General features: G+C 53.3%; 1 protein-coding gene across 3 annotated transcripts in view; it reads left to right on the top strand.

Moving 5' to 3' along the window:
* Shank2 (SH3 and multiple ankyrin repeat domains 2) overlaps nt 1-18,937 on the top strand; it is a 443,211-nt gene that overhangs the window by 410,575 nt on the left and 13,699 nt on the right. For 2 of the 3 annotated variants that reach the window (XM_035442084.1, XM_035442086.1), the window contains 5 exons: nt 2,218-2,353; nt 3,581-3,661; nt 11,860-11,990; nt 13,610-13,721; nt 15,957-18,360. In XM_035442084.1, the coding sequence (XP_035297975.1) occupies nt 2,218-2,353; nt 3,581-3,661; nt 11,860-11,990; nt 13,610-13,721; nt 15,957-18,360 (2,864 nt within the window). The remainder of the gene's footprint in view (nt 1-2,217; nt 2,354-3,580; nt 3,662-11,859; nt 11,991-13,609; nt 13,722-15,956; nt 18,361-18,937) is intronic. The other variant, XM_035442085.1, reaches the window with a different exon arrangement.

Genomic DNA, 18,937 nt, shown 5'->3' with positions numbered 1-18,937 from the left:
TGGTAGAGAGAGGGGATCACAAGGCCACACCCTTCCCATAGCCAACAATGGTTGCCAAGATACCTAGTTAGGAGAACCAATGCCAGCAGAATTTTTTGAATGATGTAGCTGCCCACAAGTTGCCCAAGCTCCCATAAAACCCTTGCATAGTGGGGGAGGTGGAGCTACAAGGCCTGTCTGCAAGGCCTGCTCCTTCCCTGGATGGCATTTCCCTCCTCTCTGAGTTCCCTCCATAGCAGCAGTGGCCCTTGCAAGTTGTATCAGGGCTGCTCTGTCACCTCTGCAGGACTTGGGGACCATAGCTCCTCCCCAGGCTTTCAGCTTCCCTTCATGCATCACCAGTCATTCCCAGGGAAGCTGCTGACAGGGACATTCCTTTTCCCACCTGAGGCCCGGAGCCCTGTGTGCAACTGAGGGTTGGCAGGGAGAGCACTGATTCTTAAGGGCCTCAAGTGAAGGGCGCTAGCCAGCTCCAGGCTGAGTGGCATAGTGCAGCTAGTCACTGGGTCGTGTTCAGGGCTGTGCAGATGCTGTTCTGTAATAAAATGCACAGCAAGGGGAGGTGGATTCTCTTCTCCCTGCTCTGGAGGCTGGAAGACTGAGAGAAAAGAATCCTAACTTGCAGGCTGCTGTGCCCTCTATGGTCCCTCACAGGGGGACAGGCCAGGAAGCCCCCCAAGCCATTTTTAGAAAGTGTCAATTCGTGAGTTACCCTTGTGACCTGAACATTTCTGATGTTAGTTCTGCTAGCCTCAAGGATCTAGATTCACCGAGGACACATACCTCCGGGCATGTCTGAGGGGGTCTATAGATAAGGGTAATTGAGGAGGGATGGGCCACCCTGAACATGGGAAGCAACATCCCATTGGCTGGGGTCCTGGACTGAATAAGAAGAAAACAAGCTGAGCACCAGTGTTCATTTCTCCATTTCCTGACTGAATGTAGTGGGCCTCACACTCCTACTGCCATGACTCACCATGATGGACCTCAATAACCAAATAAACGCGTCCTTCTTTCCTCCCTAAGTTGCTTGGGTTGGGTGTTTCGTCACAGCAATGAGACAAGTACCTAACTATAAGTCGCAAAGGCCCCAGTCACCTCTGAGGTGACATCTATGCACATGGGTTTGGGGATGTAGTCTATACTGTGAGTTTGCTGAGTCCCTGAAGCCATAAGGAAGTCCTGAACATGCAGTGGAGCCATAACCAACCCCAGAACACCCAGTGAAGCCACAAGCTCCATACGCATAGCCTCGGTCCAGCTCAACTACTTTGGGAAACTTGGTATTTAGTTTCTGCACCTTCACACAATTTGTCTAATGACAAGTGTGTGTCACCAGGACTGCATGCTCCAGGCTCCAGCTGCTTTGTGACACTTAGGGCCTGTTCTACTGACTTTTCCCAAGTGTGGTCCAAGTGAAGGGTTCTCAGCTACCCATGTCAGCCCTCATATCCATGTCTGTCTGATAGGCACCTGTGTTCAATAGACTTCACGGAAAGATGGTCAACAGGACAGCTGCCTGCCTCTGAGCTGTGCCAGCTCAATGTGTCTCCTCCAGCTCAGGAGGGCTGGCAGAAGGTCCTGCTCATTACTTACTCCCTTTACAGAATGTGGGCATAGGTCAATGCTTGGTGTCAATCCTAGCTCAACCCCAAAGTCCCAGTGCAGGGCTGTATTCAGAATTCATTGCATGGGTGCCCCATGGACACCCTGATAGCAGAAATATGCAGGCTCCATTCTTTACTCTTCTAGAACTCCAAAAGAAAATACATCAAAGGCAACAGCCACAAGTCAAACTTTACCATATCAGTGTGTGTGTGTGTGTGTGTGTGTGTGTGTGTGTGTGTGTGTGTGTGTTGGGGACCACAGAGACAATGGGCCAAAACACAGGAAAAGAGACTTGGGACCAGGTTTCTGCTTCACTGTAAAAGGGTAGAGCTGCCGCTGCACCCAGCCCTGGAGATGTGGACAGCTCCTGAGAATTCTGTCAAGTAGGATCTACCAGTCCTGGTAGAGGGTCCTGAATGAGGCATCCTGCTCCTCACAGTGCAGCGGCCTCTGCAGCCACGGCAGTACACATGCTGACCTCCCCAAAGCAAATTTTCATCTATAAAGACCAAAGTCCTCCTTGTCTCCTACAGGGTGACGGCAGCACCTGCCTCAGCAGCCCTGCTTCCTTTCATGTGTCGCTGACCTGCCACACCTCTCTACCTGCAGGTTAACAATGAAAATGTCGTCAAGGTGGGCCACAGGCAGGTGGTGAACATGATCCGCCAGGGAGGAAATCACCTCGTCCTTAAGGTCGTCACGGTGACCAGGAATCTAGACCCTGATGATACTGCCAGAAAGAAAGGTGTGTGTCCCTCAAGGTGCCCAGCAGGGGGAGCAAAGGCCACAGAGAGGAGAGCAGGCCTCTTTTCAGCTGAGAGCCATGGAAATGGAGTATCGCTTAAGTTTGTGATCAAGGCCATGACATTGAGCCTGAGTCACTATTTAAGGGAAGTCACAGTTGAGCCAGCAAAGGAGACCAAGTACAGGACAGATGCCCCTGCCCCATTGGTAGGGCAGAAATGGGGACTAAAGGAGCCCTTCTAGCCAGCTGTCCCAAAAGCAGCTGTGTAGAGAGGTACCAGGGACAGCGAGGAGAGGATGTAGAGGTGTCTGCACCAGGGTATACTAAACAGCAAGAGTGGGCTGGAAACAGCTGAGACCATGGTGGGAAGGTTGAGGGATGATACTTCCTGAACACCAGCAGGCCTTTTCCCCCAGCTCCAGCAAGGCCTATGTCTCTGCATGGCATCCTGGCAGGTAGTGGCTAAGCCACATATACCCCACTGTCTGTGCCCTGTCACAGTCAGATTCACACAGACGGAACAGAGTCTGAGTTGCCCTCCCCATCGCAGAGCACCTCCCCTGCTCCATTCTCAGTACCAAGAGCTGATGCTAATCATGGCAGTCCAACCAACGGTGGCAATCCCCCACAAACACCTGTCAGTCTGCCCCACAAAACACAGATTCGGGGGCCACTGCCTCCCAGATTTTTCCTGTGTCCAAAAGTAAGGGGCACTGGATGGGATATAGGAATGGAGTGGGGTATAGGATGGGTTGGGTTATAGGATGGGACTGGGTATAAGATGGGTTATGCTGGACACATGGGGTAGGGCCTAGGCCTGGCCCAGGATGATGTGGTAGACTTTGGGGAGCCCCTTTTGAGGGCCTTACCCTGCCTGGGGAGTGGAGGGGGGATGGCTAGGGGCAGGTGGGATGTTGGGGGAGGAAGGGAGAGGGAGAAGGGATTGACATCTGAAGCAAGCTTGTTTCTAATTTGAACTAATAAAATAAAAAAAAAGTCACTCATGAACCTATAAGTAAGCCCAATAAACACATTGGTCCACAAAAAAAAAAAAAAAAAAAAAAAAAAGATGGGATATGGTATAGGGTGGGGTATAGGATAGGATGGGCTATAAGAAGGGGTAAGGTATAGGATGGAGTGGGTAATAAGATGATGGGGTGGTATATAGGGTGGGGTGGGGCCTTGTTATGGTTCTCATACCTGCTCTGCCTTTGCCTACCCATTAAGCTCCCCCACCTCCAAAGAGGGCTCCGACTACGGCCCTTACCCTGCGTTCCAAGTCCATGACAGCGGAGCTGGAGGAACTCGGTAAGGCCACCTCACCCTGCTGCCCTCAGAGACGCCCAGCCCATGCATGGCCTCCCACTGGCTTGCTTGTCCCTGCCCCGCCCCCTGCATGCCCTACAGCTTCACGCTTGGCTTGGCGTCTCTAGTGGGACTCTGTGAGATCTAAAGGGCGGGGCTGATATACTCTTCTGCTTATCTAACATTGTTTTGTTTTGACTTTTTGGGCCTCTCACTAGTGGACAAAGGTAAGCAGCCTCACTGGCCCCGCAGCAGCCTCCCTGCTGCCTTGGGCACCCTCACTGACCCCACCTCAGCCTGGCCTCCAGCTTGCTCCAGCCACCGAAGGCCTGCCCTCGGGGACTCCTCGGAGAGTCTCAGCACAGCCAGAACGCTAGAAGGTCCTCATTAAACAGACTTGGCTGTCTGTCCCCTTGGAGGCAGATGGGGCAGGGGGACTATAAGCCATTGGGAACATTAAGAAGAGCCTGATGAGACTAAGAACCATATCCTATGAGTCACCCAGGTGCCACCAGGTAGCCAGGGGACTTCTGCAGAGAGGGTGGCTCTGAGCCACAGAGACAGTGAGAGGAAGCACTGGCCCTGCTAAGAACAGGGATGGTGCCGGTGAGGGTGGCCCTCGGCACGGAAGCAACCGCTCAGATTCAAAGCTACCAGCACCCGGTGGTGGTCCTGCCAGGATGTCACTGACAGCCAGCAGCAGGTTCCCACCAGCATGGAACAGCCCCCATCCCCTTGCTCATGCCAAACACTGTCCTTCCTGGGGCTAGAATCTAAAGCTCACCTCAAATTGTCAGTCAGAAGAAGGTAACCCTGACACAGGAATGCTTCTCTACCTAGAAACTGGATTGTACCCCATCCTCTGCTTCCAGCTGTGCCCATAACCCTATCATATACCTTTAAACATTCCACTGGGAACTTTTGAATTGTGTCCCCATGACCAAATGTCTGCCCTGCTTACAGTGAGCCAAGGCCAACCTGACCTACAGAAGGAGCTGCTGCCATGTTCCTAGGAGCTCATTCAAAAGGGGTGGCCTTTAGCTCCCAGTGACTTGAGCTCCAAGATCCCCCAGCTCCCAGGGTCTCCAGCTTCCAGGGTCTCCAGCTCCCAGGGTCTCCAGTCCCCAGGGCCCCTTGCTACCAGGGTCTCCAGATCCCAAGGCCTTCAGCTCCCAGGGTCCCCAGGTCCCAGGGCCTTCAGATCCCAGGGTCTCTGTGTCGTTTTAAAGGCAGACCTGCCTTCATGAAACTCAGTCCCACCTGTGTAGTGATGGTGGATTGCAGGAGGCAAAGTAAGAAAGAAAGCCCTTTGACACCACAAGGAAGGTTCCGGCAGGGCAAGGAAAAAGTAGTAACCAAGGACAAGTTGTGGGGCCACTCTGGACCCCTGCCCCTCACTCCTGGTGGTCTCCATACTAGTTCCCCTACCTGTGTCCCATAATCACTGAGCTGAGTGAGACCCCAGGGTGTGGGCCACTATGGGAGGGCGCTGCCACCGTGGGTGGCTCACGCGCTTCCCTTTCTGTTTGCAAGCCTCAGTCCGGAAGAAGAAGGGTAAGGGAAGTGTCTGTCCCCATGCTCTTGCCCAGTAGAAGAGAAACCCCCTCGTGACAGTCGTGTGAAGTCCAGAGTGTACTGTGAGCCTTGTGTCGTCTTCCCTATTTGGAGGTCATAACCAAGGGCCCCTCCCTGGGATGTACCCTGTTCTGGTCTGTCTAGTCTGCTTGGTTTCTGTCTGTGACTCCCTCGACCTATTTGTAAGTCCCCCTGATCTGTGTCCACATCAACATGCTGGTGAAGCGGCCAGGATCCTTGATGACTCTCTCTGTGCCTGCCTGGCTGTAGATGCTGTGAATCTTCTTGTGTGGGGGCTGTTCAGGGACATCACGTGTACCTACCAGACACTGAACAGCTAGGGGAGTAGGCAAGAGGGAACCCAGCTTCGTTCCTCTTCCAAAACTTAGCTCCCCTCACAATGGGGAAGGAGGGAGTAGTGCAGGCCTTTCAGCTGCCTGTCCCCAGGCCCCCCTGAGAAGGGAGCAGGGATGACCCAAGTCTCATGAGTAACCAGGCAGAGCCCCCTTCAGAATCACCTCATCAAGGATGTATACTCCTAACTGCTCATGACTCCCCAACACTGAGCCAAGTGTGACCTGTGACCCAACAATGCAACCCTAAAACATTATTCCCCAAGGCTGGCAGGGTCCCTAATGAGGCTAGGGGTGGTCCCTAATGGTTATTGCACTCTAGCATCCTGGATGCTGACATGGGGGTCAGGATTGTCAGCCTCAGAGCAGGACAGGTACCCTGGAGCGGCCGGCATAGCCATTTCAGGCTAGCAGCCTTCTTTGCAGCAATCCATGCCTCCACCATAGAAGGTGGCACAGGACACTCCAGCAGACTCTCTGGGTTGTCCTTTTTCTCAAGGGTCCTATAGTCACACTATAATATGAGCACCACCACCCCCATCAAAAGCCAAACCCTGCTCTGGCCTGTCAGAAGAGATGTGCCACTGTGTGCTCCCAAAGTCCAGGGTGCCCCAATAGAGACAGTGAGGAAAAGCCCATTGTCGAAAAGATGGAATCTGGGCCACCAAGCCCCTATCTAAGGATTGCTATAACAGCTGGGGACAGAGGTTTTGGCCAGCTCTAGGTGAATTCACTCAGAGATAGATGAGTCTCAGAGAGTGGAAAATGTCTTCCGTGTGAACAGCAGAAAACAAAAAACAGTTGAGAAGAAATGCCCCAACCTGAGGCTAGAGCAGGAGGTAGAGGCACATAGAGGCCAAAGGGACCACAGCCCAGCCAGGGAGAAGGGACTGAGGATGCTCTGCTCCCACAGCCACTGAGTTCCTCACCTCACCCCACAGAAGCCCCTGCCAACTTGGTACTTCTGCTCCGTTGGCAGACTAGGACCTGCCATGAACGGTGTAGAGCAGTGTGAGCACATGGTGACTGAGTGTGGCAGGACTCAGCAATAGCTCCAGCCCCTCTGGATAACTGTCCAGGATCTCTGGGAGGACTACCTACCTGGAAGGGAGTATACTCCAGGGATGCTATGTAGAATGAAAGAAGAACCTGGCCTCCCCAGCTGCCCTTATCTAAAGAGTGGCTCCACCCCCGACAAATCCTTGTCTACCAAGAGACCATGAACTAGGCCACACTTAGAAATAAGGCCTTTGCTGATGCAGCCAAGGCAAGGTCACACCAGGTTAGGTGTGACATAAAGTAACCATTGGCTGGTGTCCTTATGAAAAAAGAAGGCAGGGATGGAGTGTTAGAGACAACTGGGACTTCCAGAAGCAGGGCTCTTCCCCAGATGGCCCTGCTAACCCTAACCATGGATGTCCAGCCCCAGAACAGAGAGAGGACAAGCCTTTGTCTTTTTAAGCTGTTGTTTATGGTCCCAGGAGGTTGCTGAAAGTTAGAAGCTGCAGTTGGATATGGTGGTTCATGCCTGTAATCTCAGCACTAAGGACCTGGGAGGCAAAAAGATCGCAAGTTCTAGGCCAGCCTGAGCTACATGAGAACTTTTTCAAATAGAGTGAGCCAACCTCAACCCTGGCTCCATCCCACTGGCCACACCAGCTTAGAGACCCTGGGTTTTCACTGAGCTCTTTGCCCTAGTGCCCCATGGTGAGAAAAACTACTGTGGCCAACTACCACAGATGCAACAGCCCAGGACAGCTGAGGTGAGAGTAGAAACAGAAGCCACCAGTGAGTGGTTGAACAGATTGTGTGACCATGACCTCCAACCTTGCTAATCACCTCTGGCTAAGCACACAGACCTTCCCAGGCATGAGACTTGGAATCTATAGAGCCATGGGGCCCAAGCTGCATACCCACACTTCACTGCCTGGGAGAGCAGACAGGAGGCAGTCAGCTGGTGGCACAGGTGATGATGTGACGTTTTGGTTTTTCTTCTGATAGCAGTGTTGCTGAGGAAGCCTGCACTGTGCTGCTATTTCACCCTGAAATGGGTGTGGTGACACTGCCCTGCAGAGGGCACAGGCCACTGGCTCTGAGACCCCATAGTGGTTGGAAGCAGACAAATCCCCAGCTATCTCAGATGCCATGAGTACCCACAAATCTCACTGCTGGCTTCAGGGATGCTTCTGGAACACCTAATCTTGGTCTCCCACAAAGATCCTAGGTAGTACATGAGATTCAACTGGGACCCTGCTCTGACCAGAGGTTGACTTCTGGGCTCTGGATGCATCATCACCCATATGTGACCAAAGGAGAGATCGCCTCAACAGGGCTTCCGTATGTTGCCGGGGAGTCGGGTGTGCCTGGAAGGCTCCCCTCAGGACTGTGCGATGGGCTGCAGTGCTAGACTGCTTCCAGCTCTTCCTTTGCCATTGCCATTGGGTTGTGTCTCCTTCCCCAGCACTTTGGCACTTCTCCCCACAGAACCATGACATCTGGTCGAATGTCACATGGAAAGCAGCAGATGCCCCGAGTTGAGGACACTGGGCATACCCTCCAGTGCTTCCCCCTGAAACTTCTGGGGCTGCCTATGGCCCAGGCAAGCCCATAGGCTGGAAGATGTGGTAATTGGCAGGGCAGGTAGGTGTTGCTAAGTAATGTGGCTACAAGCCACCTCAGGGAGCTCAACAAACCTGCCACATCTCTTACTCTGGTTCCTAGAAGTCTACAATTTACAGCCTATGGGCAACACATCTGCCTTGTGAGAGACCATAAGCTTGCTTCAAGCCTGAGAACTCGGCTCATGGCTGGACTGTTTACCATGACATCTTTCTGTCACATGTGTCTGCATGGGGCTATCCAGTCACCAATACCTCATGTTGGCCCTGCAAGGACCTGGCTTCCTCAGCCATCTATACAGCTCCAGTGCTGAGCCTTTGGAAATTAAGCCTCATCCTCAGGAGCCAGCAAATCTCAACAGTTTCCATGAAAACCTTTAGTTCCTGTCAATAAGCTCTCAAAGATGGAGCCTGTGTTGTCAAGTCTGCAGTTCCCATTAGTCAGCAAATCTAAGGAACAAGAGGAAAACCTGTCTGTCACCCAACTCACACCAACAGCGCTAACACTAGATGACCAGGGGCCCTGGCCCTGACAAGCTCATAAAGCAGCTCTAAGGGAGATGGGAGAGGCAGAGCTCAAGAGACATTCAAGGGACCTGGGGGTGTGCCCCAAGACAACCACACCAGCAATGCCACATTACTGACTCCACGAGCCTGCCCATTGTTCTGCAGTCAGCTAAGTGAGGTGGGTGACTCTGGTGACCCATACAGGAGCACCCTCCAACTGTGCTCTCTGAGAAAGAGGATGAAGCCTCAACACCTCACGGGGTCAGGACCTCATGGGAGACATTACCCAAAGCCTGCTGTTCTCACATCACAGCCTACTGCACACTCCTGCTGGCCATGTGGAGGTGCCACAGGCACTCACATGCCAGGCAATAGACCCCATGTGCCACCAGTGGGAATGTACACACTGCCGGGCCCTGCCAGAAAGATTCTCGGTGACTCCGTGGCTCTTCAGCAAGAGTGTGTTCCTCTCATGTCCTTTGCCCTCTGTGTACCCAGACCCTACACAGCAGTCTCTGGCCAGCTACTTCCCCATGCTGAACCTGTGCCCAGGGCCTTCCTAGCAGGACTGTAGCCCTGTGCATCTTACATCTGATGTTCCAAGGGTTCCTGAAGCCCACGACTTTCCCTTGCCCAGCTGCCACCACCAGCCATTGAATTCAACAAAGGCCAAATCTATGGGGCAGGCAAACCAGGAGCTTCCTGAATCTCACCCACACCTCTACTTGATAGCCCTAGCCAAACACTCACAGGATTTGTGCACAGGCTAGAGGTGGCTGCATTCTTGTAGGTCTCCAGAGCTCTCCATGTGAAATACCCATCCACTCCTCTTATAACTCACTGGCCTCCACTTGACCCACATCCAGCCTCAGGATGCTGTGTCCCCAGGCTTAGCCTCTGTGGGCAGCAGAAACAGGCTCAGTGCAAGCACCACAAAGGAGAGGAGGGTAGTTTTTAGAGTGACTCCAGTGTTCTCTGCCCAGCACCCACTGCAGTGGTGGGCTGTAGCTCTCCAGTGCTAGGGAGAACTCAACTCCTTCCTCAAAAGAACGGACTGTGGGGTCCACCTCAGCTAAAGCTAAGACAGATGACCAGTACTAAGGGACCTGGAGTATGGGCTGGGGATTGGATCAAGCCAGGCTAGTGTGTCCTGGCTGTCTCACCAAAGCAGGCCACACAAGCATCTGTCCAGTTGGCAGGTGGGTCAGTGGCGACTACAGAGAAACAAGTTCTGTCTCAGCCATAAAAGCTAACCTGGACGCCTGGAGGGAGATGGCAGAGATGGAGACAGGTGAACATGGCCTGTAGCACATAGTAGGAAGCTGTCTGCCAGTGTGGAAAGGTGATAAGAAGATGCAGCCACGGATAACAGACACTCCAGCAGAAAACAGGAGATGAGGGTAAAACTTTGATTTAAAATGAGAGCTTCATGTCTCAGGGGCCGCAGGACAAGGGTAACTTGATCTGCAAGTACCCCCACTGCCAATGGAGATGGGAGTCCAACAATTGTCTAATCAATCCCTGAGGGCCAGATTCAGGCCCAGGAAGACATCCATGGCCAGATGAGCCTGCAGGCCCAGACACTGGAGTCAGCCATTAAGAGACACAGCACCTAAGAGACTGTATATGGTCTGCAGATCTAAGGTCTCTCCTACAGTCTTTGTCCTTTTTAAAACTCTTCGCACTGAGTGAAGAGTGAAAGGCTCCAAGGCAGTGCAGTACCTGGCTTGGGCCACATTTGGACTTCAGCCATCATCTGTGGACTTACAGAATCAATGCTGGTCTGGAATTAGCTGTCTTCCCAGGCTGTCAGAGGAGCTATGGTGGATACTTCTATCGCTCCCAACCCCAGCACACCTACTTCCTCCTCAAGGGGATTTTGGCTCTAGCCTGCCTTCTTCAAGAGCATTACTTAATACCGGATAGTGAGCGCTGCTGTGACGCTGGGGACTTAGACAGTGGGTCAACACCTCCTCATAAAGCACCATTGCCAAGAAGTATTTTGAATGACTTAGTAGTTCTGCCACTCTGTGTTCACTAAACAAGGAGCCACCAGACTCCAGAATGGGCAAAGCTTGCCTGTAAGGACTCGGGCTTGTACAGCAAATGTTTTAGAAGCCAACATCTCCTGTACCTCAAAAGGATTCGATGTGAGAGGTGTCCACAGGCACAGCTCTCCATAAGCTTCATCCTGGCCCAGAGTGTCTTGGAAAAAAAATAGCCTGGGACAGCTGGGACCTTTTCCCAAGTGCCTCTGGGGACTGGGGGACTCTGACTGCAGGTCTCAGGGAATGGGGTCTCTGTGTTCTGACCACCCTAGATAAAGCCTTGTGCCTGGTTTCAGGGCCTCAGTTATCTTCCAGCTAAACTGGGCAACAGGGTCATTATAGAATGAACTTTAGTTTTCAAGTTTTAATTTTTTTTTCATTTTCTAGGACTCCTGAAGCTTTGGTTTTCATTTTTCTAGAACTTGGAATGTTCTAGCATGGGGAGACTAAATTAAAAGTTTTCTATGCAGCATGTGCACAAAGGTCTGGGGTTTCTGTCACCTTGTCTGGCTTACTAACCACAGTCAACCTTCCAGCCTTGATGCAGGTTGCTTGCCGTGGAAACTGTGTTTAGCTACATAAAGAACCACATTTATGAGTGTGTGTGTGTGTGTGTGTGTGTGTGTGTGTGTGTGTGTGTGTGTGTGTGTGTCTCACAGGCCTGTAATATTAACCCTCAGAAGACTTGCATAGGAGAAACAAAAGACAAAAGTTCAGAGCCAACCTGAGCTACACACTGAGATCCTGGCTCAAAATAATAATAGTAATTGCAAAATTAACACTATCCATAACAAATCCCATTTGTCAGCCCTGAAGATGGCGAGTCATAGGTCCTAAGTAGTATATATAGCACTCTCTAAAGAGGAAAGATGAGATGCTGAGGTCTCCTGCTGTCTTTGTCCAGTGTACACCCCTCAGGCAGGTGAGGTCTGGGATGTGTGCAGTGGAGAGAGATGCATGCTTGCTCCCCACACCACAGCCTGCCCGCTACTCCAGGCACATGAACAGTGGCTGCAGGCCTGCATTTTCCTAACTGAGCCCACTTAACCCCACAAAGTGCCATGAGACTAAACAACTCCAACCATTACTTTGTCTTCTAGATAAACCCGAAGAGATAGTCCCAGCTTCCAAGCCCTCCAGGACCGCAGAGAACGTGGCCATAGAATCAAGGGTAGCGACCATCAAGCAGCGGCCCACTAGCCGGTGCTTCCCAGCAGCCTCTGATGTGAATGTGAGTCGGTGGGACTGGGTAGGGTTTGGGCTGGCCTGGCTGATGGGCAGGCAGGGGGCTCGGCATACAAGGGGCAGGCCAATTTAGCAGCTGGCCTTCAAAGCCCTCTCTGCATAGGTTCAGAGCCTATTTCCATGGTGAGCACACTGGGCTTGCACAGATCTTCAGTGAGTCAGTGACCAGGCAGACATGCAAATCTCACCACTCCTGCGGGCCATCTTGGCCTGGGTTTATCCACAGCGTCCCCGACCTTGAGGGTGTCCCTCTATGTGCCCAACCAAGAGACTGTGGACATAGGGGCTGTGGAAGTGCTCCTCAGACAGTGCCCCTTGCCTGCCTAGAGTCTCACACACTGGTCCTCTGCACAGACACTTGGCACATGATGCCATCCTTAGAAGGGAAGCTACTTGGTGCACTGAGGTTCTGGATGCCAGCTCTCGGCATGTGCTGTCGCTATGCCTGCCCACCCTTAGTAAAATGTACTCTCGGGAAAGAGGTGACAAGTTGCTCATGAGTCAGGGGTGAGTTCTGGACAACGGTGAGGCCTTTGCCCCCCTTGATGCCTCCCTCTGGTCCCTGGCCACCGTCTCAGTCCTGTGCCAGGTCTGAGCACTAACTGTCCCACCACACAACTGAGTATTTTCTCTGACTCACTTTCAAATTAACATGGTTTAATCCAGGCCTTTTAGACAATAACACCCACAGTTGCCATACATTTGGTAAGAATTTTATATGATATGTAATAAAATAGATGCTACTGAGGTTCAAATGTTCACCTCAGCCTTCTTCCCCCTCAGAGTCCCATAGGTTACACCCTAACCTTCATCATACCCACTCTCCACCCTGATACTCTCCAACTGACAACCCCCTGGGGTACATTCCTTTGACCTCCCAGGAGCCAGTATCCAACCTCCACAGCCTCAGGCTCTGGTGTAGAGACTCTGAAGCCCCAGTGAACCTGTCAGAATACAGCCACAAACATGTTCCCAGTGAGCCTTAGCGTCTAAACTTTCCCAAGTCCCTCCCGAGGCCAGGCTGTGGGGAGTAACTGGCCAACCATCTCAGACTGGCAGGCAAAACAGCATCGGTGTACCAGCTGTGAGGGGCAGAGAGGAGATCTCTGAGAGTCCATCTTCAGGCCATGGGAAGGACAGAGCCCACTGCAGTCTCCATGACACATTTCCAGGGTCACTTGGCAGGTGACAGGTCAGACATCCTACTCATTTGCACAGGTTCTGGCACCTGGACACACCCATAGTAGCTGGAAGGGGAAAACAGAATCCAAGCTGAGGACTTGATCCAAGTCACCATGACAGTGAGGACACAGGGCATGGCCTGGATCAGACCCCACTGCCTACCACACTGTGCTTTTCCCATGGGCCAGCCAGCCAGCCTGGCCCTATTCTCCAAGAGCTCCTCTGCTGAATGGCCCGGTGAATGTTGTCTCAGCAGAGCTGGGCAAGCTGGCATCAGATGCTAAATGGAGTGTGGGGAGGGCATAGCCTGAGGAAGCCATGGTGATTGGTGTCTACTGCTCCCAGAGCTCTCTGTTGCTTCTGGTCCTGTCACCATGGGTGGGGCTCCCAGGGATGCACCTCACCTGGCTCTCTGGTTTGCAGTCCGTGTACGAGCGCCAAGGGATTGCTGTAATGACGCCCACGGTCCCTGGGAGCCCGAAAGGCCCATTTCTGGGCCTCCCTCGAGGTACGATGCGAAGGCAGAAATCGATAGGTAAGAAGCGTGACCCCCACCCGAAGACGTTGCCCCTAAGCTCTGAAATGAGCCCTCAGCTCCTTAGGAGTTCTGGGCTCCTGACTCCTGTCCTCACAGTTGCCTTGGCACCTAGGACCTTAACCACTCCCCACTGGGACTGCCTATCAGGGGGCAAGTGCCCAACCTCTCTCCTACCAGGAAGCCCCTTGAACATTCTGGGGTATAAACCTTCCTTTGGGTGGTTTCTCTAATCTAATGACAGTAACAGTCAGGGGAGCAGGATGGAGGGTGGGCTGGGTGGGCAAACCCCTCCAGGCAATGTTTCATAGGCTGAGCTCAAGGGACATACTTCTCCGGGTGGCTGGGTCAGGTCTGAACCGCTATGTGTAAGAAAGCAGCTTGCCTTCCTTGCTAACATCCCATTTCCCTCCCTGACTTGGACAGGGCAAGGTAAACTTGACCCCTTGAGACAGGAAAAACTCCAGTGTGGTCCTTGCCACATGAACTTTCTGAAAGCCAAGGCTACTGCTGGACACAGTGGAGCCTTGCACATAAAGAGAGGGATGATGCAGCCTCCAGCCTTGACAGGCCACTGCCAGGAACATAAGCTCTGTGTATTCCAGGAGCTCCTCCTGACAACACTGCCAGAGGCACGGCATGGCTGTTTTAGTCAGAGGAGGAGGCAGGCGGCGGCATCTAGGTGGTAATGACCATGGTGGTGTCTGCAGCTTGGGTGGCTCGCCCACCCCTGGCACACTCAGGGCCGGGCATAGCTGTACACACACCTTGTTGTATTTCTGGATCTTTCTGGTTAATAACAGTTGATTTCCTCCTGTCAGACAGCAGAATCTTTCTATCAGGTCAGTGAACCCCCAGTTTGGAATCTGTAACCTGAATGTATCCTGGTTTACTTTATGAGGGGTATTCTTAAATTATTACTCCTTGGGAAATGCCGCCATTAGGTGACAAGTTACACTGAATGGTCCACAGAGATCTCCTTCAGCAAGAGACCTCTGAGACGCCAAATTTGCCTCCCACAGGAGTATGTTCAATTTGGAATACCCTTATCAAATAGAAGTTCTCATGGAATAAGTGACTGTAGTTTGTCCTGGGAGCTTTTTTTTTTTAATTTCAAGTAATTCATTTTGTTGCCTCTGAAAACCTGCATGCCCCTGTATGAGATCCCATCCTTGGTGTCTGCCGCTGTGTGTGCTGCTTCTGTCTCTGTGTTTTAGGCTGTACTGGAGCCTACTGTCACACCACCTAATACACCCAAAGAAAGTTAAAGTTGTGCTGTGGCTTCAGCCACATCCCCACTTGTGGGCACATTTGCAATGCTAGTCAGGTCTCAGAACATGGTTCTGCTTTTGTGCCACGTCAGCCAGGCCTGGTTACCCATGACAGCCAACCACAACACTCCAGGGGGTCCTCCAGGCCCACTTCAGAGCTTCTGTGGAGTTGGGCAACTGGCATGGAGCAGCTGGTGAGCATCCTGCAGCTGCGTGAACCAAGATGAGGAGGAAAATCAAGGCTCTCTCCCCTCATAGGCACAGCCCATGCCAGAATAACCTTTCTTTCGAACCAGTCACCTGCTGAGGGCTGAGGAGTTCCACATACACAGAGCCCTCGGTGGCCCAGAGAAATCAGGTGACAAAACTGGTCAATGTCCTCTTAGAAAAGGCCACACAAGAACAGTAGCACCTCCTCTTAGCACACATGGGCCTAGGCAGACAGCTGCTCTAGTAGGGTGGCGGGTCTACCTGATAACTGGGCAGGAGGGACATCAGCTTTGACCTTTATGCCACTCGCATGGCCTCTCAGAGAGTCAGATGTGAGCCTCAGTCCCTTAGGAGCCCTCACTCACCAGGCCTGAAAGAGACAAAGACAGCTCCTGCACCAGCACCTCCATGTGCACATGTAGCTACATCTTTGGGTTCAGGTGGTCTGGGCTTGGCCTGAGGGCTGCACACAGCCTGTTTTGGACCCTTGCCACCCTTGCCTCACCCCAGACACCACAGTGTGCCCCAGAGAAGCAAATCCCTACATGTGTTCACCACACCGAACACCTTTCTTTCTGTTTCTGGCTCCTAGAGGGCGTGTAACTAACCCCAGCGTCCTGGCTGTGCTGTGCTTTCTAACAATTGTCTACTGTCTGAGTTTGTGAGTATGTGGAGACACAGTGTGTTACACAGTCCTGAGGGCCTCCAGTGGGCTTTGAGGTTTCTGGCTTAAAACTGTGTTCTCTGCTCACAGGGATAACAGAGGAAGAGCGGCAGTTTCTGGCTCCCCCAATGCTGAAGTTCACCCGAAGTTTGTCCATGCCGGACACTTCTGAGGACATACCCCCTCCGCCGCAGTCTGTGCCCCCATCTCCCCCTCCACCTTCCCCCACCACGTACAACTGCCCCAAGTCCCCGACTCCAAGAGTCTATGGGACAATTAAGCCTGCATTCAATCAGAACCCTGTCGCCAAGGTGCCCCCAGCCACCAGGTCTGACACTGTGGCCACCATGATGCGGGAAAAGGGGATGTTCTACAGGAGAGAGCTGGACCGATTCTCCCTGGACTCCGAAGATGTCTACAGCCGCAGCCCCGCCCCACAGGCTGCCTTCCGCACCAAGCGCGGACAGATGCCAGAGAATCCGTACTCAGAGGTAGGGAAGATAGCCAGCAAGGCCGTCTATGTCCCCGCCAAGCCAGCCAGGCGGAAGGGCATGCTGGTGAAGCAGTCCAATGTGGAGGACAGCCCTGAGAAGACATGCTCCATCCCCATCCCAACCATCATTGTCAAGGAACCCTCCACCAGCAGCAGTGGCAAGAGCAGCCAGGGCAGCAGCATGGAGATCGACCCCCAGGCCACGGAGCCCGGCCAGCTGCGGCCAGATGACAGCCTCACTGTCAGCAGCCCCTTCGCCGCAGCCATCGCTGGGGCTGTGCGTGACCGGGAGAAGCGTCTGGAAGCCAGGAGGAATTCCCCGGCCTTCCTCTCCACAGACCTGGGAGATGAGGATGTGGGTCTGGGGCCACCTGCTCCCCGGATGCGGCCCTCCAAGTTCCCTGAGGAGGGTGGGTTTGGTGATGAGGATGGAATGGAACAGCCTCTATCACCTACCCCTGGAACAGCGCCTAGGGAGCTGGAGAACCACTTCCTAGGTGGTGGTGAGGCTGTTACTCAAGGGGAGACCGGAGGACCCCTGAGTTCCATATCTAAAGCCAAGGGGCCTGAGAGTGGCCCAGCAGCTCCTCTCAAGAGTGGCAGTACAGCCAGCCCTGAGAATTACGTGCACCCACTCACAGGGCGGCTGCTCGACCCCAGCTCCCCGCTGGCCCTGGCACTCTCTGCCAGGGATCGAGCCATGCAGGAGTCCCAGCAGGGGCACAAGGGGGAGGCACCCAAGGCTGACCTCAACAAGCCTCTCTACATTGATACCAAAATGCGGCCCAGTGTGGAGTCCAGCTTTCCTCCGGTCACCAGGCAGAACACCCGGGGTCCCCTGCGACGGCAAGAGACAGAAAACAAGTATGAGACAGACCTGAGCAAGGACCGGAGGGGTGATGACAAGAAGAACATGCTGATCAACATCGTGGACACAGCCCAGCAGAAGTCAGCCGGCCTGCTGATGGTGCACACGGTGGACGTCTCCACGGCAGGGCCGCCCCTGGAGGAAGAGGAGGACAGAGAGGACGTGGATATAAAGCCAGACCACTCACCCTCCACAGTGCCAGAAGGTGTTCCCAAAACCGAAGGTGCTTTACAGATCTCCGCTGCCCCGGAGCCCGCCGCTGCACCCGGCAGGACCATTGTGGCAGCGGGCTCCGTGGAAGAGGCGGTGATTCTGCCATTCCGCATCCCCCCTCCCCCTCTGGCGTCCGTGGACTTGGATGAGGACTTTCTTTTCACAGAACCATTGCCTCCTCCCCTGGAATTTGCAAATAGTTTTGATATCCCTGATGACCGTGCAGCTTCGGTTCCCGCCCTTGCTGACTTGGTCAAGCAGAAGAAAACGGACACCCCTCAACCCCCTTCGTTGAACTCCAGCCAACCAGCTAACTCTGCAGACAGTAAGAAGCCAACAGGCATTTCAAACTGTCTGCCCTCCTCATTCCTGCCACCCCCCGAAAGCTTTGACGCCGTCACTGACTCCGGGATCGAGGAGGTGGACAGCCGGAGTAGCAGCGACCACCATCTCGAGACAACCAGCACCATCTCCACAGTGTCCAGCATCTCCACGCTGTCCTCAGAGGGCGGGGAGAGCATGGATACCTGTACAGTCTATGCAGACGGGCAAGCCTTTGTGGTTGACAAGCCCCCAGTACCTCCAAAGCCAAAAATGAAGCCCATTGTTCACAAAAGCAATGCACTTTACCAAGACACGCTCCCAGAAGAGGACACAGATGGCTTTGTGATACCCCCACCTGCACCCCCGCCCCCACCGGGCAGTGCCCAGGCCAGTATGGCGAAGGTCATCCAGCCAAGGACCTCCAAGTTGTGGGGTGATGTCCCAGAGGTCAAAAGCCCAATTCTCTCAGGCCCAAAGGCAAATGTCATTAGTGAGCTAAACTCCATTCTGCAGCAGATGAACAGGGGGAAATCGGTCAAGCCCGGGGAAGGGCTGGAACTGCCGGTGGGAGCCAAGTCAGCCAACCTCGCTCCAAGGTAAGTTCACAATCAGCTTGGGGCTGTGTGGTCGAGCACTGGCCAAGCAAAAACCACTGGGAAGCCACCAATGCAATTGAGAAGAGGGGACCTGCATGGCCTCTGCCACACCTATTAGGCTGTAACCATGTTATCACCATCCTATCACCGGATTGCGGCAGAGCCAAGACCATGGCTGCCATGCAGCCTGTGACACACCCTCCTAAAAAGACACATAAAGAAACCATATTGCACTGGGCCAGGCCCTTGGTAGCTTCCAGAAGGAAACTCAGGTCTCTGTTCAGTCCCTTCCAGCCTTTTGCCAGGACCACCTCAAAGGCAGGTTTCTTTAGAACCCAAACTGGTGAACAGAGGTGACCAGAGGGCAGGTGGTGTAGCCAGGTGTCTGAGCATGACTGTGTCATTCCCTCTCCCTCAATCACTAGTGAGTTTGAGGATTGGGGAGGAGCTGGATCGTTTGCTCAGAATGAACACCTGTCCTGTGGCTACATCACCCTACCCAGGGTGACATCCTAAATGAATCACTGCCAGTTGGGCCCAATAGGCCATTTTCAGCATCCTTTATGGTTTGAAAAGA

Source organism: Cricetulus griseus, chromosome 3, assembly GCF_003668045.3.
Source record: "Cricetulus griseus strain 17A/GY chromosome 3, alternate assembly CriGri-PICRH-1.0, whole genome shotgun sequence".
Taxonomy (NCBI): Eukaryota; Metazoa; Chordata; class Mammalia; order Rodentia; family Cricetidae; genus Cricetulus; species Cricetulus griseus.
The sequence above is the reverse complement of the archived record's forward strand: the minus strand, read 5'-3'. Positions and strand labels throughout refer to the sequence as shown.